Source organism: Caloenas nicobarica, chromosome 3 (assembly GCF_036013445.1).
Source record: "Caloenas nicobarica isolate bCalNic1 chromosome 3, bCalNic1.hap1, whole genome shotgun sequence".
In the NCBI taxonomy this organism is placed as follows: Eukaryota; Metazoa; Chordata; class Aves; order Columbiformes; family Columbidae; genus Caloenas; species Caloenas nicobarica.
The window spans coordinates 77,274,463-77,297,560 of NC_088247.1; the positions used below are offsets into that span (position 1 = coordinate 77,274,463).

Consider the following 23,098-nt stretch of genomic DNA (forward strand, 5'->3'; position numbering starts at 1 on the left):
TGTTGGCAATTGCATCTGCTCCCTCTGGATTCCTTATAACCTTCTGACTTTTCTTACTATTTCTCATTTAAGATTTATGTCCATCTCAAAGAAGGGAGTGGTGCTGATGGGCTGGATGCTTTGAAGAACAAACCACAGCTCCACAGTATGGTGGCCAAAAGCCTTTGTCAGAATGCCTCTGGGAAGAACTACATCATCTTCACTGGCCCAAGCATTACCAGCCTGAATCTCTTCGAAGAATTTGAGAAGCAAGGTGTGTATCGGGTGACTCACTGTTTTGTAATGATGACAGACCTAGGGCCCCTCCTGTCACTGAATTAAAAAAACTCCCAAAAGGCTTCACCAAGATTTCAGGTCCTTGTATAGACAGATAAGTGGGTCATTGCCAAGAAAAGATCTCATTCATGCAAAGGTACTATGCAGAGGACTTTCTAAGTTTCTCTTTAAATCATCTTAAAGTTCAAAATGAGGATGTAAAAATATTTTTAATAAGGATATTTAAAGCCCTTGCTTTTGTTCTTTGCCTTAGAAATGTGAGGTCTAATGTCCTATATGGCCTGGGGGACTTTTCAAAGGATTTCGTAGCTGCCTGTGATTTTTCTGTTCCCATTGTGAAAGACGAGGGATGGGATGAATCCTTAAAGGTGTGCCTTAGAAGTCCTTGCTGATTTAGTATCTACTAAAGGTATGACTTCTCTAGAAGACATTTTATGCCATTGCAAGAGCCCTAGCATGCTTTGCCTGCTTTCTGGTGTAAACAAGCCTTGGTAGGACAGTTTTTTGTCCTGAAAGTGCAATGATCTCTACACTGGCACACTTGCCAGCAGAATGTCCATCAATATGGCAGTGTGACTCTCCCAGCCCAGTTCCTTGCTAGCGCAGAGAGTAATCCCAGGACATCCTCTCTGTCAAATGCCCCCTCACCTTGGGTGTGGAAAAGCCACACGTTACTTTGCTTTTAGAAATGCTGAGGACTTGTGGCTCCCCTTAAATTATAGGCTCCTGCACTCTTGACAGTCATTTATAAGTCATCTCAATGGAACTCTCAGCTTGTTCTTCAGTCAGCATGGCTTTTCACCATCGGTATGGTATGTACAATAGATCCTCCACAACAGTAAGACTGGAGGTTGCCATTATGAATCACATGGGAGGAAGCTACAGGGCCATTTCTCTTTTCAACATGCCACTGAAGATAGAGTTTTGCTCTTTACATGTTTTTCCATTGCAGAAAATTAAACCCACCTGGGGCATTATATTAAAGAAATGTGGCCCAAAGCGGGGGAAAGACTGGAAACTGAGACAATATCTTGATTCTCCTTGAAATGAGAACACCAGTGAGCTACATCAGTGCTGTAGTTGGCAATTCAGACTGCGCTGGCACTGTTGAGCTCTATGCAGGACCTAGCTCCTACATTATTTTAGGTAAGCTAGAAGCTCACAGAGTACAGTGCAATACCACCATATTCTCACAAAAGAGTCCTGGTTTCCCAAATGCTGCAAACAGCCAAATGGGAAAGAAGTCAAGCATATTTATAGTGCACTGTTATTCCTCTGAGCAGAGACTGTTCTTTAGTAAATGACTCTTTTCACAGCTAATTATAAGCATTACATTAAGACTACCAAAGCAATGGTGCAAAATGTGGGTTCAAAAAAAATATAGAGGATAACCGACATACTCCTAGTACCTGAGGTGTGTCAGGTGTAAATGTAAAGACTGACAGACAAAAGTTTGACTGTTGAGTCGCACTCTTTATGCTCAGCTAGGGAAGGATAAAGACAATATGGCATGACCCAGTGAGTCCATAACCCCAGTGGAGAAGATGCATGGCTACTGATCCAGCTGATTGTTTACTACTTACAGATAATTCAAATTGTTCATGGGGTGAATTATTCATGGTCTTTACACTGAACAGATCATTGAGATTAACACTTTCTGCCAGGTAGCAAATTCAGTAATGTCTTTTTAAAGCATGTAATTTTGATTTACTCTCTGATCAAGTATGCTAATGCTATACTGAGATTTCAGTTTGGTTCATGATTTGTTATATGGCTTCATGAGACTTTTTCTGATATTTGACAGCTGCTGCCAAAATTAAATTTCAAATCTGGTACCTGCGATCACGTTCCTGGGGGTGAAGGAAGCTATGGGGTGAGTGGGGGGTGGACACTAAGGTAGCAGGCTTATTGGCTTTGCAAAATAGCATGGCGCTCCTATATAAAGATGATCATGGGGAGAACGTCAAAGTGTTTTTGTTTAATAAGGACATGGGATTGTCTGCATTTGCCATCAGTTACTAGCTCAGAGGTTTTGCAGGGGGATGTTGAACGGGCGGGACTATGACACACTGGAGGGGTGAGATGCTAGAGATGTCAAGCAGCAGTGAAGTAAGAGCCCTGGAGGAGATGGTGTTTACTGACTCCACTGCAAAGCAGCTAATGTATTGCCAGCACCTGCTGGGATCCTACTGCATGCGCAGTGTATTCAGGGAGAGGCAGGCAGAGAAGTCTGGACTCAGCAGAGAGATCTTTCCTAATGTATCACACTGTCACTCTCAGCAATGACCTTAATGTTTTTTGGTACATGGCTTAGCCAGCTAAATCTGAACAGGGCCACACCATGACCAAGAAGTGTCATGAGAGCATCTATGTTGAAGAGCATCTATGCTCAGGTGCTCATGACAGTTCAAGATCCATTCTTAAACTGATGATTTTACTTTTCTTATTCAAGAAAATTCAGTTTCTGGGCTAGAGCAGGGTCAGCAGTAGAAAGACCCCATTGAGAACTGAAAAACAAAAAGAAATTGGTGTTAATCTTAACTGCTTTATGTTGTTTGGGGTCTTTTTGTAACTATCAACAGAGAAATAGGGGCAAATTTAGATAAGCTAATGTTTAGAAACTATAAACTTTTTGGGAACGTAAACTGGCATTTAAGGGAACAAAAGGAAATTCTGGAAAATCTAGAAAGAGATACCCACTAAAAAGATATTAGTTCCTCTCAAAACTCTTGATGACAAGGACCCGAGGTCTAGGTAGCCAGAGAGTTGAACATCAGACAGTGGTGTGCTTTGGCAGCAAAGATGGTCAGCACCATCCTGAGCTGTGTTAACACAAGTGTAGCCTCATCCCTGTAGATCAAGGGAAGAGATTATTGCCTCCTACTCAGCAGTTTTGGACAAGACCCACCTAATACAGGATAAACTGGAGTAAGTTCAGCAGAGAGCCACCAGCCTGACCAGTGGAGGCCCAACTACATGCTCCTCTTCAGGGAAGGAGCTGCGCTTGTTCAGCCTGAGAAGAGAAGGCTTCAGGGGGGACCCAACAGCAGCCTTACACTACCCTGAGGAGGTTATTGAGAGAAGCGAACTGGCCCTTCACAGTGGTGCGTCGTGGAAGGACGAAAACCAGCAGACATAAGCTGAAGCAGAAGTAGTTCAGACTGGGTGTAAGGGTTTTCCTGAGGACAGTGGAGCAGGATGCCCAGACAGGTTGTACAGTCTTCGTCCTTGGAGGTTTTCAAGCCCAGACAAGGTAAAGTGCTGAGCAACACTGTCTGACCTCACAACTGACCCTGCTCTGAGCAGGGGATGGGACTAGGGACTTTCTGAGTTGCCTTCCAACCTGAATTATCCTTTAATCCATAGCATCCTGTGATCCTATGAAGATTTTTGTGGAACGTTAACTATTGTTTGTTTTTCCTAAGCCTAACCCACACATGCATTCTGCAAAAACCGCAGTGTTCATTATTGAAAGCCTGCTGTTTAGCACCTTCACTGTACTACAGTAGAGAATATGTGCCTAGTAATATAAATGGATATCATCAGTGAACATAATTCTGAGATCTCTGAAGATACCAAGAGCTGAGAAAATAGAAAGAGCTTAGAAAACAAGACAGGGCACTTTGAGCTTTTTCAAAATCAAAAACCTTAATAGACCTCTTTTTTATTTTTCAGGAGACATACAAAGCATTTCTTTCTCTGGCCTCTGAATAGATCTGGAAACCTGCACTGAAATGCCCCAAATTCTCTGTTCTGTGAGCAGACAGCTGTCATTGTTATTTGCTGTGACATTCATAGTGCACATGCCTTTTTCCTCCTCTTAAGCATTAAAGTTGTCCCTTATAGAGAACAGCACCTCCTAAAGCCCCGTGTCCCATGCTTCCCTTAAGCATGTGATCCCTGAAACTCCCTTTTGCAATTTTTAAACTAGCTAAAGCCACTGGCTCGGTCCCGCAGAGTGGCTGGGGTTGGCAAAGCTGAAGGAGTTGCCAGCCTGGGTGACCATGGCACTCCCACAAGCTTTGCAGGACCTTGCAACTCCAACACATGGACTACAGCAAGCTCTCATCTCCTCCACAGCAGGCTCCCCAGTTACCCTAGCTCTGACTCGACCCAGTGTTGCATGCGGGATATAGATTGCAGAATGTGGGGGTTTTTGCCTGAACTAGCTCGAGCCTGGTTGCCTTTGTGAATGGTATTAATGGAGATGTGGTGAAATAGGCTTCAGCATAAGCTCTCTGGGGCCTGAAGACCCTGGGAATGAATCTCGGATGACTACACAATATTTCCTCATTTTTGCTAAGCTATCTTAGGTGTATGCATTTATATTGCAGTTACAGTTTAGGAAGACCAGAAGAGGACAACCTGTCTCCACTGACTCCTGTGTATGTGGCAAACACCTGTTGTGATTCTGATTTAATTACACACAAAAACTTCATTGAGCCAGATGGGCATAATTTTTATTGCTTCTATTGCTATAGTAACTGGGTGGCTTTAAAAATCTCTACAGATTAAGTGTGGCATCCTTAATAAGAGACATTAGTAAATCTGCAGAAGTGTTGCACTTTTCTAGGCTATACAGCAGGAAGGTTACACGGTGTGTTCTGGAGAGAAGAAACGGTTCCCATTATTCTGCATGTGGAGTGAAACATCTGCTGGAAGCTTTCTGCAGGTTTATTGCCTGACCTAACAGAAAGGCTACAATTTATTATTATGGGATCTCAGGGATGGCTGTTGCTATTTTGAAGCTCTAGCACAATAATGTACTCATTTGCTGGTTTTTATACCATTGCAGTCTCCTGGAGACAGTAAGTATCAACCTTCAGTGAGTCATAAACTTTAGGCAGTGAAGGAAATTCTTCTCAGGCTTGCTCGTTATCAGAGCAGGAAGACCTTAATATTGGCTGGAAGGAAGCTTTCTAAAAGTTTGCTATGTTAATGCCAAAGTTTGCAGGTACGTGACCTGCACTGTTTGTGTACCTCTTAGCAAAAGAAGAAATTGAAAAAAAAACCACAAACCTTCCAGTGGAGGTGCAGGTCCTCTTGTATTTACTGAAAGCATGTTGTCTTCAGGTTTTCTTGTTGCGTTTTGTGGAAGGAACTTACAGATTTCCAGGGACTGAAAGTCATTAGAGGTAAATGGAGTGCACATTTCCTCCTTCAGAATGAAGTTGCCCCATGCTGTGTTGGTTGACCTTCTTCTGATATAAGTGCTTTCAATTTCTGATGGAAGAGCCTTAGCTCCTTGTAGACCTGCCCACAGCAACTGTGGACTAATTAAGAAGTATTAGCAATTATTATATTAATATTCCTATAGTATCTGTGAGCTGTTGAGGGGGTGCTCAGCATGCCAGGCACTTTATGAACCAAGGTTTGTGCCCACCTGGCTGCATTGAGACATGTTTTAGAGTGTTAGATTTTATTCATTGCCTCTTTCACATAGGAAAGGCCAAGAAGCTGTGAGCAGCAGAATGTGCCACCTGTGTAGCCTCAGACGTCTGCACAGGACAAGATCAATGCTCACTCAACTACAGCACTATTTGGTTTATCTCCTTTCCCTAAAATCCATTTTAATTGAACTTGTATTTCCATCTTCTCTATCCTTTTGGCACATGCATTTTTTAAATCAACCAGTGGTTTCAGTGTTCTGAATTGCTTAAGCAGCATTTCCTTAACAAATCAGATGATGCAGGGGCAAGGAGTAGTGAGCTGAAAATCAGGAACCGGGCAACACAGTGAGTCAGATTAAACCAGAGTTTGTCAGCTATTTATATTGTGATTAAAAGCATCATTGGAGTGATGTAGGAGAATTTATTTCAGTTAACATCTAAAATGCTATAGCTTTCCCTACCTCTTCGCCCTCTCCACAATTCATTTTCTTAGTTAAACGTCAAAGACTTGCCTGGATCATAAATTCTGATTTGTTCCATAATGCATATCACTGCTTTTTTTCAGTCCAATTTTAAACATGTTGTGAAGACTATTATACAGATTATAGATGTTATTGCTAGGAAGATACCCTGAATTCTTCTCTTTGTCATTTAATCGTGACTGTGCAGGAGGTGTCAATACGTTTAATCAAGAGTGGAGGCTTTCTGCGCTTGTCTCAGTTTCCAGAGGCATTCATGTAGGACACAAATCTTTGGTATTGCAGGAGAAGGCCAGTTGGTGAACATATCTATTGGACTAGAAAGCTGTAGGACAAGCTCTTTCTCTAGTCAGGTCATTCAGACGTGCTCCACTGCTCTTGCTTTCTGGGTCCAAGCAATGGCTTGCTGATAGGGAATGTTTTTGTTCACACGCAGAGATCTACTGCTGTGGTCTGCTGAGCGCCAGGAAGAGTGACTGCACAGGCCTACCTCCATCCATGCTGAACAACCCTGAAACTCCCCAGTCCAGAGGACAGTACAGAATAAGAATGAAGGGAAACATGTCCTTGATCTGCTGGTACAATAAAGGGCACTTTCGTTTTCTGACCAACGCCTACTCACCGGTTCGACAAGGTAAGCAATATTCCTACTGCTCATCTGGGACATCCACATGTTTTATGTGACAAGGCAAGATGAGTCACTGAGTTTGATAATAAGCCTGAACAAAGAGCTTGATTATAATATCCTAGAAAAACAGTAGCAGCAGTGATGACTTCCCTTTTGTGCCTTCCTACAGCTATTCTTTTTTCTCATGTGAAGGTTAAAAGCCTAATTCTAATGCAGCCTCCTTTGCCTGAGCTGGCAGAGGCAGTATCCTTTTAGATATAAAGATTATGTCTTTCCTGATGGTCAGAGAAGGGAAGAGGGTTGCCCATCTTGCAAAGCATCTTGTAGCATTGCTGCTACAGAAAAATTAATAAGCATCATGAGGTACTTGGAACTCTGAGCAGATCCTACAATTAATTTATCTTATCCAATAAAAACTTTGTCACAAACAAATGTCTTTTTGCCAGAAATAAATATGATTAAGGCTTCCTGGTTTATGTTAAATTGATTTTAGCAGTTGATGAAAATAAACAAAAACAGATAACTTGGATAGTTCAAATAATTGCAGAGAGCTCTTGATACTGAAATCTTTTACTTTTTGAAAGTACGCAGATGTTTTTAAGAAGGTTTGGAAACTTCTGTAAGATACAATATGATTAGTTAACTCTTTAAAACTCGTCTTCCAGTGAAAATGTTGCTTCAGTTTCTCTTCAGTTTTATTATTCAGAATTATGTATAACTACCTGATACAAAAAAGAATAACCTAAACTTTTACATGTAAAGACACCGATTCAAAGGTATCTTTTACACTCATGGTCTGAGTATAAAAGTGAGTCTGAGTGACTCTCATGTGTGTACAGGCTACAGAAGCAAAGTTGAGGCCTTGATTTACTGTATGATGAGCTGAGAAGTTGACTCAGTGTGTTACTCAGTGCCTTGCCAGAAGCAAAGCGTGGCTATTCCCTAGGAATTCTGCCAGGCATCATAGCAGAGTGAGGACCTGGTGACTCCAACAGACCAGTGTCTGAGCGCCAGCGCTGAAAATATGTGTGTGAGGGAAATATCACTAGAAAAATACTCTGTTTCTGTAAGCGTTAACTGCTCCTTTAAAAGAGGGGCCAAAAGCAGACTTTGCATTGGCCTTTACAAGTAGCACACAGAGGTGTGAGCTGTCGTGCTTGTGGGTGACCTTGGGTCTGTCTTGGCGTAGACAGGATGGTGGGTTGCGTGTGTGAGGCAGTTGAAGGTCCAGTGATCAGGACCTGTGCGTGGTGGTGGGCAAGACATGCCCAGCACATTGCTCACCAAATGTTTGCTGGGACAGTTGACATGGTTCACGGTGAATCGGAGCAGAAAACAAGAGGCTGGCTTTTTGAAGAATGGTGCTGGGGAAAGAGAGTCTCTAGCGGAGAGCTGGGAACAGATGGAGACTCGGTTGGAAGTCAGGAGACCAGATTGCCTGCCTCTAATTTGGCATCTCTGAAGTCAGTGCAGCAATGCTAGTTTAAACCAACTTGAAGCTTGACCACTAGAATTTTCTTTAAGGCATGTAAATAGAGAAAAGGAGGATGAAGAGGAGGAATCTGTGCTCCTTGAGGCAAGCCTGTAGCACAGACCTGCTGAGCACATGTTAGACAGGAGAGGAGGTAGGGATGAAGCAGAATAAAACCCACACAAGGGTAGTTGGACAGAGACGTGCACCAGTGGGATTGCCAAAAAATGCATGGTGCGTGTTTGCACTTGGTTGAGCATAAATGTTGATGGGGGTGGAGGAGGCCATGAAGATAAAACCTTGAAAACAGAAGGCAAGAGATGGTCAAAATAAAATTTAGGATGAGAAAAGAGGTGTATGTAACTAATAATGAGCTGTTTGTTGCAATTTAAAGGAAAGTTGAGAAGGTAAATCTTGCCTGTACCCGAAGAGCAAATCTCCCCAAGGCAGAGGCACCAGGAGGGCAGTACACTTGTCAGACCTGATCTATGAATACTATTCTTAGATGCAGCAGGTTATTTATTATGGATGTTTTGAACCAATGTGTCATAATACATCAACTCAGATGCTAAAGGATGAATCTTGTTCCTTTAGTCTTGCAAAAATGTCCTGCTTATTCTTCTATCAAGTATGAAGTTTCTGCCTAGAACAAAATTCAGTGGGGTTCTTAATTTCCCTTAAGCTTTCACTTCAGTTTAATTTTTCCTTGTGCCTGTATTACAGAAGAACTGAGAAGCCAAAAGAGATTGAGATCCCCAGAGAGTAAAAAGTGACCCTTATTCTAAAGCAAGTGATACATGTACTGGCCTAAACCTCCTGTTCTGTGGGACAAGGCTGCATTTTTGGATTTCCACTCCAGATCTGGTGCCCACTTTCCCATCATCTCCAGTACTATGTTCTAGAAATAACTACAGTCTTGCAGGCAACGACCTCACTTGCTGCACAGCAGGATGACCAGAACAACACATTGAGCAAAAACTTGTTTAACCCAAGATCTTTTTAAGTAGCTTCTTTCTGAGAAGAGCTTTCACAGCTGCTCTTCACCAACCAGCTCTACTTAAAAGCTAAAAAGACAATAGCTAAGGATGGAAAACAAATCTTGGGCCACATACACAAGGATTAAAGAGCTGCAAATGGCATATTGGCATCTTACAAGTGACTTGTGAGAAGATGGGGGATGTGGAGACATCGCAATTGTATGAAGCAGTTGTATAAGTCCCTGTGTGGTTCTTAGCCCAGGAGGAGCTGGAGTGAGGAGTGTCTGTGACTGTCTGGTTTCCTGAAAAGAACAGTTTGTGAGATTTGCCCAGAACTGAAAAATCTGGGAAAAGAAACATAATGTTAGAAAATACACTTCAGAATGGCGAAGCTTAGGGTTTTAACTTTAGATTTCCACATGTCCTTTGTGCAACTACGTTTAGGGGGTTGTGTCCAAGTGTGGTGAGAGTGGGGATGGGGCCAGCGGACTCTGATGGGAAGACCTTGAATGTTAGACCTTGTTACAATGCTGACTGTCTGCAGTTCTACATCCTAATAAAAAGCCAAATAGCACTTGGGACATGCAGTGCTCCCTCTGTTGTGTTATGAAATGTCAGTGCTTGCCAAGGAGGAGCGGTGCCAGGGAGGGAACACGAGGATGCTGGGGGAGGACGGGGAGGGGAAGGAGCTCCCGGGCTGTGCCGCTGAGTCAGCTGGCTGGGGACCACTTGCCGCAGAGATCTCGGCTGGGAACCACCTCGCTCTGGCAGTTGCCTTCCCCGGAGAGGTGGCCTATGGCCACAAAACAAGCCCAGGAAAGGCTATAAAAATAATGTGCGTATAAAGCTATTTATAGTCTCAAAACAGAGGAGTGTTACGTGGAATATAATAGAAAGTGAGAGGGAGTATATGGTACCCACATAGCTGCCCCTGCAATGCATTTTTTTTTTTAAGGATTGTGAATACGAAGCAAATTGCAAAGGAAATATAAATCCTGCAAAGGAGAAGAAGGGAAAGAAAGAAAGGAGAGCAAGAGGAGAAAGATGGGGATTTTTTTTGTTTTTTGTAAAACGCTGTCATCAGGAACATACTTTTCCTTTCCTGACCTGGCCAGGTGGGATGGCAAGTGATTTTGCAGCACTGATGCAGGAGGCTGGTGGTATATCAGCCCTCTTTACCTCATGCTAGCCAGACTTTTGTAGGACTCATTAAAAGGATCAAAAAAGCTCTATAATAAGTATGTGAAGGTAATGAAGGGTTTATTTATTTGATCGGGGATTTTTCCTCTCCCTTTGGGCTACATTTACACCCAGCTTGGGGAGACAGAGGTAAAAGAGGATGTTTTGAACAATTTAAAGGTGGTATCATTTTGAACTCTTGAAAAATTAGACTTTAAAGGCCCCAAATAAATTGCTGCATGGCTCAGCTGTAACATGACATTTAGTATGTGTCGTAAGTCTTGCTTCAAAATAAAGCCTGCCAGCTAGGACGGCACGGGGGGCTTGACAGAGATAATGGATGGAATGAGACTTCCAGCTGAAGGAATGAAATGGTGAAGTCTGTAATCATAACGTGAGGAGCATTTTAGGGATGATTGTAAAAGAGTTGGCAGAAGGAAGGCAATGAGAGTTTGAAGGCTTGAGAAATGAGAAAGCCTAGAATTGTACCTGTACTGAAGCAATGCTGAGAAAAGGTGCAACCAAGACTGTGCTTCTCTAGACCTGGAGAAAAATAGAGTTGTGCCTGGGGGGAGCAGGGATCCTCACTAGACAGTGTGACCTAGACATAGAGCAAGAGACAGTTCATACCCTGGAGAGCTGACCATCAAACCCTGTGGGGACATAAAGTCAAAAGTTAGGGAACAGACTCCTCAATAAAGTACTACAAGTTTGTTTTACTTATCCTTCTCTTCTACAAGCAGCTTCCTCCGGATGGGGAAGACGCAGAGGAGAGGAGGAATAAATCCAAAAAGAGCTAGGGGAGTTTCTTGGGAGAGTGTTGGACTCATAAGTACTGCTGTAGTGTTGGAGAAGCCAGATCAAAGATGCACCATATGAAGAAATGGGGCCCATTCTTGGAATAACATCTTTGTCTATGCATAGAATGGTTGGTAGGTAGCGGCAGAGGACTTGCTGCCTTACCACAGATTTCTGCAGTACGCAGGATAATCATCCCCCATGATGAGCTGGATGGTCTATCCAGCTGAGCAGGCAGGGCAGGCGAATGTGTGCTCAGCTCCACTGAGCAACCTACGCGTACATCTGAGCTCTGGCTCCCAACAGCAGCGGCTCAGGCTGCTTCTCATTCCAGAGACACTGCGGTTGTGGCTCCTTCAGCTCACCCACCCGCATCGCCTCTGTCATGAGTGGGTTTAGCTGGCTGGCTCCTTTTTCTTGTGTTTTCTTTCTTTGTCAATTAGCACCCGGTGGAGTGGAGGTGCTGTCGCTCTTGGGCCCTGTGGGTGGAGATGAGGAAAGGATCTCATTTGAAAGGAGTCATTTGGGACCTTCAGAACTCAAAGCATAAAATAGCTCTAGAGGTGACCACAATTCATTGACAACCAATAGAAGAGAGGCTAATACTGTTTTGGGAGGGGGGCTACTGTGGGACTATGACAATGTGTGGGTTTTTTCTGAACATATGGTAAAAGTGTTTGTGTCTAACACCTTTTCATTTCCAACTGAAAAATGATAACTCTTCTTCCCCTTCCACTTGCTCAGTGTACTACCAGTAAAAAAAAAAAAAACCTTAAATTAGCATCTCTGTTGCAGATAATTTCCCAGCTTTAGGGCAGAAACTGTCAATTAGGTTTATTTTGTAATAAACTGTATATAGAAACCATATATTTTAATTACTAGACCTATGAAGTGGATTTAAAACTGTTATGTTTCTAATTGATGCAGGAGTTATAATTAAGAGAAAAAGTGGAGAAATTCCATGCCCGTTGGCAGTTGAAGCCTTTGCTGCTCACCTTAGCTATATCTGCAAATACGATGACAAATACAGCAAGTAAGTAAGAATGTGTGCGTGCGTGTGTTTATTTCTTTCACTCATCCTCTGTTGCTGCAATGTCTGAGTTCTTTGTGTTGAGCTGCAAGCTGAGGGCCCAGTTCTGCTTTTATAGAATTAATCTCTGACAAAACTCCCGTTTCAGTCAAAGATCAGCAGCTGGCTCTGCACAAGAGCAAGAGCTGCATTGCTAGTGTTGTTTTGGTTCTATCTACCCATCCACCCATTCTACCCAATTTTTTAAAAAAATTGAGATATATGTTCTTAGTGTCTTCTAAATGACTTGTAAGAAGTGTTGGGAAGATGGTCCAGCAGGCTGATGTTCTTGGTTACATCAAATTGAAGGCTAAACAGAGAATTTGACAAGGGTCTGCCAGCCCCACAAGTCTCTCAGGCTACCTCAGCTCTCCACCCCTATCAGCACATAGCGTTTAGGTGATTGTCTGTCCCGGTGATACTTGCGTCACCTGGAGCCAGAAGAAAAAGGCATTCAGTCATGGATGTAAAGCAGATCTAGATGATTGGGGACAGCAAAATGTAGATCTTTTCACTCCTGAATTCCAGTGGGAGTCCTCGGTGTTAGCTCTCAATGTAGCAGGGAGAAACAGAAATGAGTAATAATAGCAGTGGTGAAGCTTGGCTTTTGGAATAGCGAGGAGGTGCAGATGATTTCAAGAACTAAAAAATCGAGGCGAGAGAAAAAGCAGTGAGGATTTTCCAGGCCAGTTCTGGGCAAAGCAGCAAGAATTCAGTAAAAGAGATGAAAGAGGAGGAGGCGGTTGCTGGAGACTGATGTTGGGATCTGATCTGAGGAAATCAATATGAAAAAGAGGTGATGTAGCAGATTTAAATGGTTACTAAAAATGAAAGTAGGAAACTCGGAAATCTCATGACCAAAGAACAAATATTCTGGCAATCCTAGAATTAGTGAGAACCTAAATATAAGGATGTCAGTCCTTTCTAGTTCTGCATTGTGGAGAGGTGCTCTGCATACCAGCACTGCACGCTCGGGCTCTACCCCCACATCCTCCCACCTGCTGTTGGCAGCAGCAGAAATCATTCTTTGGTCACAATAGAGATAAGCAAGAGGGGAAGTATCAGGAATCTTCCCTAAACTGTAACATAACATGCCTGGGGCTTTTTTTTTAGTTACAAATTGAAGGGATTTAGACCCATAGCTCCCATCACGTGGATATTTGTCCCAGGTAAGCTCGAGGGGTCTGTATCGGTAATCTTATTTACGTGGGGTGGTGCAGAGATGAGTGTGTTGCTGAGGCTTTGCTTCTGAAAGCAAATGAGTCTGTTCTTTTAGACACTACTAGAAATTTCCAAAATTGTGCAATTGAACTGCAAATGATTGTAAAATACATTGCACAAAAGTTCTTAAGATGATAGTTGCACTAGGTATTAAGTCCTGGGCCTGCTTTCCTTTTGGGACTGGAGAATCTTTGTCTGGGGTTATTTCTTGCATCCCACCTGCAAGGGTTTGGCTGAACAGTGCTTTTCCTTCCCCTTGTCTCTTGTCTTTGTAGGTATTTCATTTCTCACAAACCAAACAAGACCTGGCAACAAGTATTCTGGTTTGCCATCAGCATCGCTATTAACAATGCCTACATCCTCTACAAAATGTCGGAGGCCTACCATGTGACGAGGTACAGCCGTGCACAGTTCGGTGAAAGACTTGTAAAGGAGCTTCTGGGCTTGGAAGACACCTCGCCCTCCCATTGATGCATTATTCTTGGTGGCATAGGCAGGGGGTGGAGGGTAAGCAGAAGAATATACCACACCTGGAACGGCAAAGCAAGGAACTTGTGACACCACCAGTGCTGTCCTTATCCAAAAATGCCAAGTGATGCTACTAGAGAGGTGGGAACTTTGTTCCTGGTAGCAACTGGATGTAAACATGTCCTGCAGAAAGTGCCACTGGAAAAGCTGACACAAAACTGCATATGTGAATGCCCTGTGGAAATCTGTACGCCAGAAACAGTCTTAAATTAGTCATCATCTCAATACTATTTGTTGAAGAGGGTAATCTTGCAATGTTCCTCTTGGGCTAAGAGCGTGTCATTTATGTCATAGCTCAGCAGTCCTAGGCAGGCGTTACAGAAAACTCTATACCTTACTTGGAGTTATTTAATTCTGGGACAAGCACCGTAAGTCTGCACCATGGGCTGTGGTTGAGAGCGACTGCTGTCCGTCCTCCCTCCCAGTGTGCGAAACGAAGCAGTTCAGATACACCAACACTAAAGCAAGCGTATTGACAAATAAAACCTTCCCAGGCAGGCAGCCAGGAACTGAGGACCAGTTACGACTTTGTCTTCTTTTTTTTTTTCCTTTGTTTTTATTAGTGTAATGTAGGGCAATTTGATCCCAGTTAGAACACAGCAAAATTAGGAGAAACCAAACACAGTAGTAAATTTAAAATGGAAATGCATTACATTTATTTTCTTTTTTAACCAGGATGAAACGTTTTATACACAAACAAACAGTGAGTAATACTGTGTTAAGAGTGAGTAAACCAGTCAGTAATACTGCCTCATAACTTAACTGCCACGGTTAGTGTGTAGGTGAGAAACCAGAGTATAACCATTATATTTTTTTCTTGATTTCAACTATCTTAAATGTTGCTTAAAAATCTAATGTAATGGACTGTTAAGCCTTTAGGAATATCAATTTGTTTCTTTTTATTTGTAACTGTCAAGGCTTTTTTGGTCCATTTTAGAACTTCATTTGGCACACAGTTGGCAGGAAAAAAATAAGTCACTAATAGCAGTGTGTTTCCCATTATCACTGCAGGATGTTCTGTAGGAATTCTTCTTGTTAGAATTCAGGGCTTGTCACAGTAGTTGTATTTAAGCAGTTTACATGTTTAGCAAAATAGCATAGCATTGTGTTTTACAAAATGAAAGAAGTCCAATTAAAACCAGACCTTAAAACCTCACTAAACCAGAGCAGGCCCAAAGAGTTCTCCTGTTCTGAGTAACGCTGTAGAGGACAAGCACCGTCATGAGCTGGTGCCAATGGCTGAAATGCCATGTTTTGGTGCTGGTGGAATCTGAAGGCAGCTGAAGCTTTGGAAAACAGGGCTGAGAGAGATACATGATTGAAACGGGAGAAATGATACCAAGATGAAATACTGCCCTGCCCTCTATACAGTATTGATTTCAGTCCACAACTCAATAAGCAAAAAACTCTGTATTCTAAAGGTTAGAAGTGATGGACACAAACAGAATGACATTAACTTACAGGGCAGGAACAATGTTGCTTTAGAGGACCAACTGGTTTTAGGTCTGCCCCTGAGCCTGAGAAGTTTTACCAAAGAATGACTTGGGTTGATTCAAGAGGAAGGAGAGTGAGTGATGGGTTTCCTTATCAGTGTAAACCTCACCAGTTATATGTATCTATCTGGTGAGAGACAATAGAGGGTAACCAATGTGAATTTGAGAACTCCCCAGATTTCATTGTGATGTGATGTGCAAATGCAGAGCATGTAAATCATAACAGAGGAAGAATCTAGCAGGGATTAGTAAAATTACTGAGTAGCCCAAAGAGCATCCTTGCAATGACATCTGTGTCCTCAAAAGTCTTACTTTTTTGGAGTAGACTTAGAGGCAGATCTCATCTGATTACCAGGAGAGTAAAGTGGCCAGCAACATCGTGGTTCTGCTCCCAGTACAGCTTGGAGACCATCCCACATGTCCTGCTCTGCCTATAGGTTTCCTAAGCATCCCTTTTCGCTTCTCAGTCCACAAAGTCTCCACCCAGTAACCACGGGAGAAAAGACAAAGCCTTGTGCAGTGAGGCCTCCTAGCCTCAAAAGGAAGAAGAGGGTCTGTACCACTCTAGTCTTTCACAATGCTGAGCTACATAGGAGCCCAAGGATGAGTTCAAAACTTCTTGGCCCTGCAGAAAATGGAGACAAGCCCTCTTCAGACTGTGAGTGGTAGTTAGTTCTTGTCAGTTGTGTAAGTAAGTATTCAAAGGGGGAGAGGAGCTAGTGTGAGGCATGAAAAACAAATGTTCAGCAACATAAGCCCACAATTTCCTTTTTTTTTTTTTTTAAATGGAATTCCACAGAGGTACGTAAAGGCAAATGGTGTTCTCGTTGGTCCCTGGTACCGACAACACCAGTCTATGCTGGCATATGCAACAGGAAGAGTAGCTCCAATTTCATTGTGTCCTGTAAATTTATACAGTAGTCAAAACTGGGGCAGTAAGGAAAGGTTTGGCTGGAACGTTGCTGATGAGACTGCTTGAATGAACAGCAGCTGCTGGGAGCCCAGCTTCCTCGCAATGCCGGAGCACTTGCAAGGTGCACATGCCCCCAGCAGAGACGGGGAGGTTTGCAAGGCCTCCTCAGAGCCACTTGGTGCTTCTGAGGAGCAAGCACAGCACTCTCCAGCTCTATTGTAGCCTCTTCAGATAGGTCTGAAGCCCTTGACCAATTGTTACATTACTATGTATGCTTAAAGGCTCAGATCTAGGCCATCCCATACAGAAAATGCCTTTTCTTTTTGGAATGATTAATTTTCCACTAATGTATGCTGTTAATTATATGGATTACTTGAGCTGAAGTCATGAGGTCCTAGCTTTTTGCCTCAGGGACTTGGTCCTGAGTAGTTTTCCCTAGAATTGGTGTTGATGGGGGATTACACAGTGGCTGACTATTACAGGGAAGATGTTTTAGTCTCCTTTGTAAAGGGGAAAAAATGAAGACAAAATTATAGCTTTGCAATGAATTTCATTTTCTTAGCCTTAACCATCCCTCATCATTTTGAACTGGTGCCCTAAACATACACAAACATTCCATAAATAAGCAAAAATATTTATATATATTTATATGTGCAAAAATGCCTGAATTTGGCTCTCGAAGCCAGCAAGCAAAAGCCACCAAAGCATAGTCTATATCCACAGATGACTATCCCACCTCATCTTCTCCATTTATTCACTGGGAGTGAATAGGGGAAAGTTAAGATTTCTCCTTGTTGAAAAGTATCTTGCACTTTCTCTATGTTACTACAAACAAGGCAAAGTAATTAAGGAAGAAATTGCACCTTTTTTTTTAAAAAAGGGCAAAATTTGTTAACTGCAGCTCAGTTTCTGTCGCATTTCCTTTACTGCAAACAGGCTTACTCAGATTTTGTTCCCCACCTGCTCACAACATTAAAGCTTCTCCCTAGTTAATGGGAAAAAAAGGGAGGCGGGGCTTAGTCTCAAAGTAGTGCAAGAATGCTAGTTACAGTGTGTGTGTTAATTGTGCAATGACTTGTGAAATAATAGCAAGTTTGAGTTGTTTTGGGGATTTTTTTTGTAGCCTTGAGACAATCCATGTAACAGATCTTAAAGCTCAGCAGTAGCTAAAATGCAGTGGAAATGCCAACCAGGTCACAGAGGAACAGCTCTAAATTTTTCAAGTGGGAGGAAAATAAAAAGTTTGAAGCTAAAGTAGACAAGGGAGCAGCCAGGCTCATTTCTCTCCTGCTGAATTAAACTTTCATTCACACCTACTTCTGAAAACGGAAAGTTACTTATTTATGGTATGCAAACCTTGTTTCAAAGAACCAGACCATCAGTAAGACATACTGACCACCTTCTATGCACAGTACTTCTTTCAAGAAGTGCCTGTCGTGCCACAATCCATTCTTGGAAAACATTTCTTTTCCCAGTGTGTAATATAACACTCACTAAAGCTTAGAAGCCACTGGGAAATGGTTTCCACTGCTGTTGTCTCAGTTGAAAAATGCTTCAAGGGCTTTCAGAAACTGACACTTTTTACTTCAGCCCATTTGTGCACTTGACAGTAGGGCACAATTTAAAGACATTTCGGTTTTCCATTTCTATTCTCTAGCCCCAACCCTTCTACATTTACAAGGTAGTCTGAGAATCCAAATTTATAGAAGTTTCAGTGTCCCTAATGGGTACAAGTTCATTTTCTTTGGAAAATTCCTAGAGAAAAATGAATTTAGCTGTTTCCAGACTGACATGAAGAACAACAACTCTCAAAACAGCATTCCTATTCTTTACTTCCAGATACATTTCCGTGTTTTCTTTTGTTTTATTGACTGAAAAGGTTTTGGTTTTGGTTTTGGTTTTTTTTCCTTTCAAACATTTATTTAGTAGTCTGTCTTGAGCTGGTGAGTAGTGAAAGAAGCCTCCAATATCTGACTCTTACATGTCATAGTCCCATAGTCCTAGAACTGATTTTACTGATGAGTAGGGGATTATGCTGCGCTGATAGTTCTGTGCCAATAGTTCTGTGCATCTGTGCTACTTTCCGTGGCAGGATTGCAAAGTGTTTTAACAACCTCAGCACTCATGAGGCATCATTAACTCCCCAAATAGGAGCTTCCCCTTCCCTTATCAGACAATGAGGCACAGCACAGGTAAGGGAGTGATGAAACTGTAAAGTGAAGTTTGCGCTTCTGCTGATAAAGTCCATGTTCTGCATTTTCAGTGACTTGGTTCTTGTTCAAATGCACTTTTCCAAACCAGAAATGAAAGCATGCCCAACATTGTTCCATCCTGAAGAAGGAGCTGTTGGACTTTGTCAGCACAAGTTCCTTACTCCGTATAGGCTGGTGTGAGTCAAAACCAAGTTGCCTCAAAGGTAAGAGAAAACTGGATAAAACAGCAGCCCGACATGCCTGGAGGAGCTTAGAGGAGATAAACAGAGAGTCTGAAGCTTTGCTATAGTCCAGTAATCAATGTAAAATTCAGATAAATACTTACTAAGACTGACTTGAGAAAACTCACTGAGGCTTAGGTGGAATCTGAAGTCTTCCATCCATCTCATGTGGAGTTTGCCATGGCAGTTTCTTGTTTCTAGGACTAATGTAAGTTTAGTTGCTTGTAAAACAAGAGCTCATCTCGAGCTGGTTTAGCACATTCAAGTGCAAAGGACTTTTAGGAACATTTCCCGAAGGCAAGGAACTCTAAGCTCAAAACATGTATATATTTGGCCTGTCATTAGCTAGGATATTTTGCTCAGACAAAGCATGTCACCATCTGCTCAAGTACAAGCCCATCACCAGTGCTACTTGATACATACTCCTCCTTGTAACGGTTTTTCCCAAACCTACCTTTGTTTCCAGAAGAATTATGAACCGGAAAACTCCCTTATCATCATCTCACAGTTGGGAACAGTTGAGAAAGTCTGTGCTTTGTACAAAAAAGGTCTCTTCTTCTTTTGAGAGAAGTGTCTTCAGGAATTGAGCCCTGAAGAAGTTTCTTGCCCTGTGCTTTCCTTTGCTTCCCTCATTCCATGCATTTAGAGCACATCCGTATCATCCCACAGGTTCTTGGTCAGTCTGGAAGAGGTGACAACAGTCTACTTTCATAGTATTACTTTGCTGATCCTCTCTGCTAGTTTGCAAATCTCAGATGAAACAGGGTATTGTTTCTGAAGCCTATACTAATTGCAATCACTGTGAAGGTGTTGCCTGCTTTGCCCCACTAGTGCTGCCCGTCGTGTTCGTATGGATCTAAAATAGGTATCAGCATCACCACCCCCAGCGCTCCCATGAGAATGGCTGTAACATTCCTCAGCTCCGGATCACTGTCGAAGAGGAGCCTTTGGCATGGTCAGGGAGTTTTTGGGTAGTTTTCTTTGTTTTTTAAAGCCTTCCATTCTGATGGGTGTGGTGAGCAGCTGTAGGTATCACGAAAAGGCCTTAAGTGGTAAATCCCTTTTATATCACTCTTCTGAAGTAAGAATTGCTTGTATTAGATGTCAAGGTGGTCCACACAATGTGTAGTGCAAAAATCTTACCCGTGAAAACTTCACTCTGCAGAAGTGCTCATTTGATGTAGCTGCAGCCGCCACTGAATGCATGGGGGACCTGGATGAAGTGGGAAAGGACCATAACACTGTCCTGTAGGGCCAGAATGTGCAGGTCCTGACCAGATAAACAAATGGGGGGCAGGGGGATGAGTGCAGTTTGGGATTCAAGCTCCTTGAACAGACTTCATAGTAGAGTTAGTCTCATGTTAGCAGGGAAGACACCAGGCCCATGCAGGTTTGCTCCCAGCCCTGGCAACTCTGTTTCTAAAATAAAGCAGCTGGCAAATGCTTTCACCTGTCAGGTATATACAGTGTGCTCTGGACTTCGAACAGAGCATTTTGTCCTATTTTCACTGCTTACTAAAAAAAGCCTAGAAACCAAACAGCAAAGCCCAGTACACTAGGTTCATCTGAAGAGAACCCCAACCCACGAGGTGCCAAAGTAACTGTGGTCTTGTTCCCGCATTAGTCTGTGAAGGCACATGCAAAACATGACTGCTGAACAATTGGCACCTCTCTGTGAAACAGAGTTGCTCATTTGATGGAAAACAAATCGCAAGTCTCTTGGACTTGCTTTTGCAACCTGCGTTTTTCTTCCAGCTCTAAGTCAAATCTTTGCCTGATACTTCAGTACTGAAATTAAAAATAACTTGGCCCCATGGTCTGGGGTGAGGTTAGAGACAGCAAAACTCACCTTAATGCCAGAGATCAGACTGATCCCATGTGGGTGAGACTAATCAGCACAGGAGGAGTTTTAAGGGGAACAGCAGGTTGGAGGAAGCAGAGGCAAGTTCAGAGGTCGGGGATGCAGAGAGAGAAGAGCCAGGTGATCCCTTCCAACTCTTATCCTTCCAGCATGTGTACTCCCTCCCCCTGTGGCCTTTGAGTTAAAAAGAAAAGGCTGATGTCCAATACAACCAGTCCGCATACCTGCTTTAGCGACACGAGCGCAGCGTCAGCCAGGTGGCTGGGCTCGCTCCAGCCCCGTCCTTGTGCGGTCCCTGCTCAGCAGCCACCAGCCCCGGAGCCCGAGCACCACTGCCCGGCAGCCACAGTAGCAATGGGAACAACAGGGATTCTGGAAAAGGAATCTCCCCCTCTACGTTTACTTTTCGTTTGTTTTCAGTATGTGCAACTTAAATTCGATCAAACGCAGTGACAGTAGGAAGTGCACAGACGGGCCTTAGCTGGCCGAGGGCTTTCAGGACGACTCCATCGGGCTGTGCTCACATCAGCGGCTGCAGTTCTGTTGCAAAGTTCCATATTCTTTATCATTCTGAAGTTTTCAGTTGAAAGTGAAATTCCAGAGGTAAAGCATACACTGCAATTGCCTTTTTTCTTTTTTTTTTCTTCTTTTTTTTTTTTAAAGAAAAACTTCTCAGAGCAATTTTGTAACAGCCAAGTCTTTCAGAAAGTGCAGGTGTGTGACCTCTCCACACTAAGAGATACACAGCTGTGTTTCTGCATGGGACAGGGAACTACTTTTGTGACACCAGTTTTGTTCTACACAAAGGCACGCTTGCAATAAATTTTTACAAGTTTTGTACACCATGAGCTAAATTCTGAGTTCCAAAAATGTGAAGTGTGGCAACAATAACAAAATGGATTTATAGTATCACTCTGATAACTTGTCATGTGATTTTATTTCTTCAACAAAGTTTGTTTACAATCAACAACTTTGAAATACAGTCAGATATATTACCGGCTGCTTTTCTGTCTCGTTCTTTTCTGGAATAGGTGGGGAAGATGTTTGGTTGTTCTCTGGGTGTGTAGGTGAAAGGATATGGAGAAAATACTGGTAGATAAAATTACAGGTTCTCATTCCAAGACCATTAGAGGCAAAAGCCTGACATCTTTATCCAGCTATTGAATACAAAGGCATTTCCTTTAGGAAAGAACTGAGTTTAAAAAGCCTTTGAACATGGTCTGCACACAGGCATAGGAAAGGGGACTGTTCCCCCCGCCACCCCGTGCCCTCCGACACCCACAAGCGATGCTTCCCAGCCCCCTCAGGGCAGGGAGGGGGGACACAAGGATGAGGCAGCTGTCCCAGTTCTCAGAGGTGTCTCTGCTGAATGGTACCAGCCCTTTGTCCGCACTGCTCCAATCCTTCCTGGCAGGGTTTGTACCACCAACAGTACCCACCAAAACTGTGACCTGCATGCTGCGCCAGTGGTGCTTGCAGGCGAAACCAGACACGCATCAACTGCAGATAACCACTGTGTCACAGCTCCAAGCTGGCCAGTTACTACGACCTGGTTTAAACCTTAATCCAGAAAGGGAGGAAGCCTTGCAGGAGAACACGTAAATGGGGCTACAGGGTGTCTTTGCCAACAACCACAATAAAGATGCCCCCCACACCTTGGACTTGTGTCCCTTATGCCCCCCTGGCTGCAGAGCATCCTCCGGGTACCTGCTAGCGTGGCTCAACACTGACCTCTTGCTGCAGCCTGTCAGATATCTGGAGTGTCTAAGTTGCTCAGGGTATTTCTTCATAGTAACTTGGGGGTTGTTTTCCACAGGAAGAAATGTAGTTTGCATCTAAGTTGTCCAAATAAATATCTAGATTTTCAGGGAAAACAAAACTCAGAGAAGCAACCAGCAACGTGCACCTTGATCTATTTAACGTCTCTATGGACCCCATCTCTGGGAGGTGAGTATTTTTCTTAAGTTGCTTAGCTAGTCACAGAACAGGATATTCTGGCATGTTCAACATAGCCAAGCTCTCAGAAATCTTTTCAACGTATAGGTAGCTGAATTAACAACTCCTAATGCGTTGGTCTTCTAGACCCTTCACACAATCAGCTCCTCCAATAAACAGGTTCCTTTTCTCCTTTGCCTTGTATTTTTTGCACCACAACTGTCACACTGCTGAGCAGCTGGGGAGGAACCCACCGGTTTCTACTTTGAGACATCACATCCAAAACCAAGTAGTGATCAAACCACGCTGCTTGCCTGCAGCGCACACAGCGGAGCCTGGCTCATACTAAACGAGTGCCAAGGCTGGAAACATGCGGGTACATCACTGGAGGGATGGACTGGCACAAACACCCCCTGGCAGGTGTCAGGGCTCCCCGAGATGCGAAC

The 23,098-nt window shown here is 43.1% G+C and overlaps 1 protein-coding gene across 1 annotated transcript in view; it reads left to right on the forward strand.

Annotated features, from left to right (window-relative positions):
* Window positions 1-21,656, forward strand: part of PGBD5 (piggyBac transposable element derived 5) — a 67,571-nt gene extending 45,915 nt beyond the window's left edge. Inside the window, exons 4-7 of the mRNA XM_065632372.1 lie at window positions 73-253; window positions 6,582-6,779; window positions 12,126-12,231; window positions 13,764-21,656. Of these exons, the coding sequence (XP_065488444.1) occupies window positions 73-253; window positions 6,582-6,779; window positions 12,126-12,231; window positions 13,764-13,959 (681 nt within the window). The 3' untranslated portion in view covers window positions 13,960-21,656. The remainder of the gene's footprint in view (window positions 1-72; window positions 254-6,581; window positions 6,780-12,125; window positions 12,232-13,763) is intronic.
* The last annotated feature ends 1,442 nt before the right edge of the window (window positions 21,657-23,098 follow it).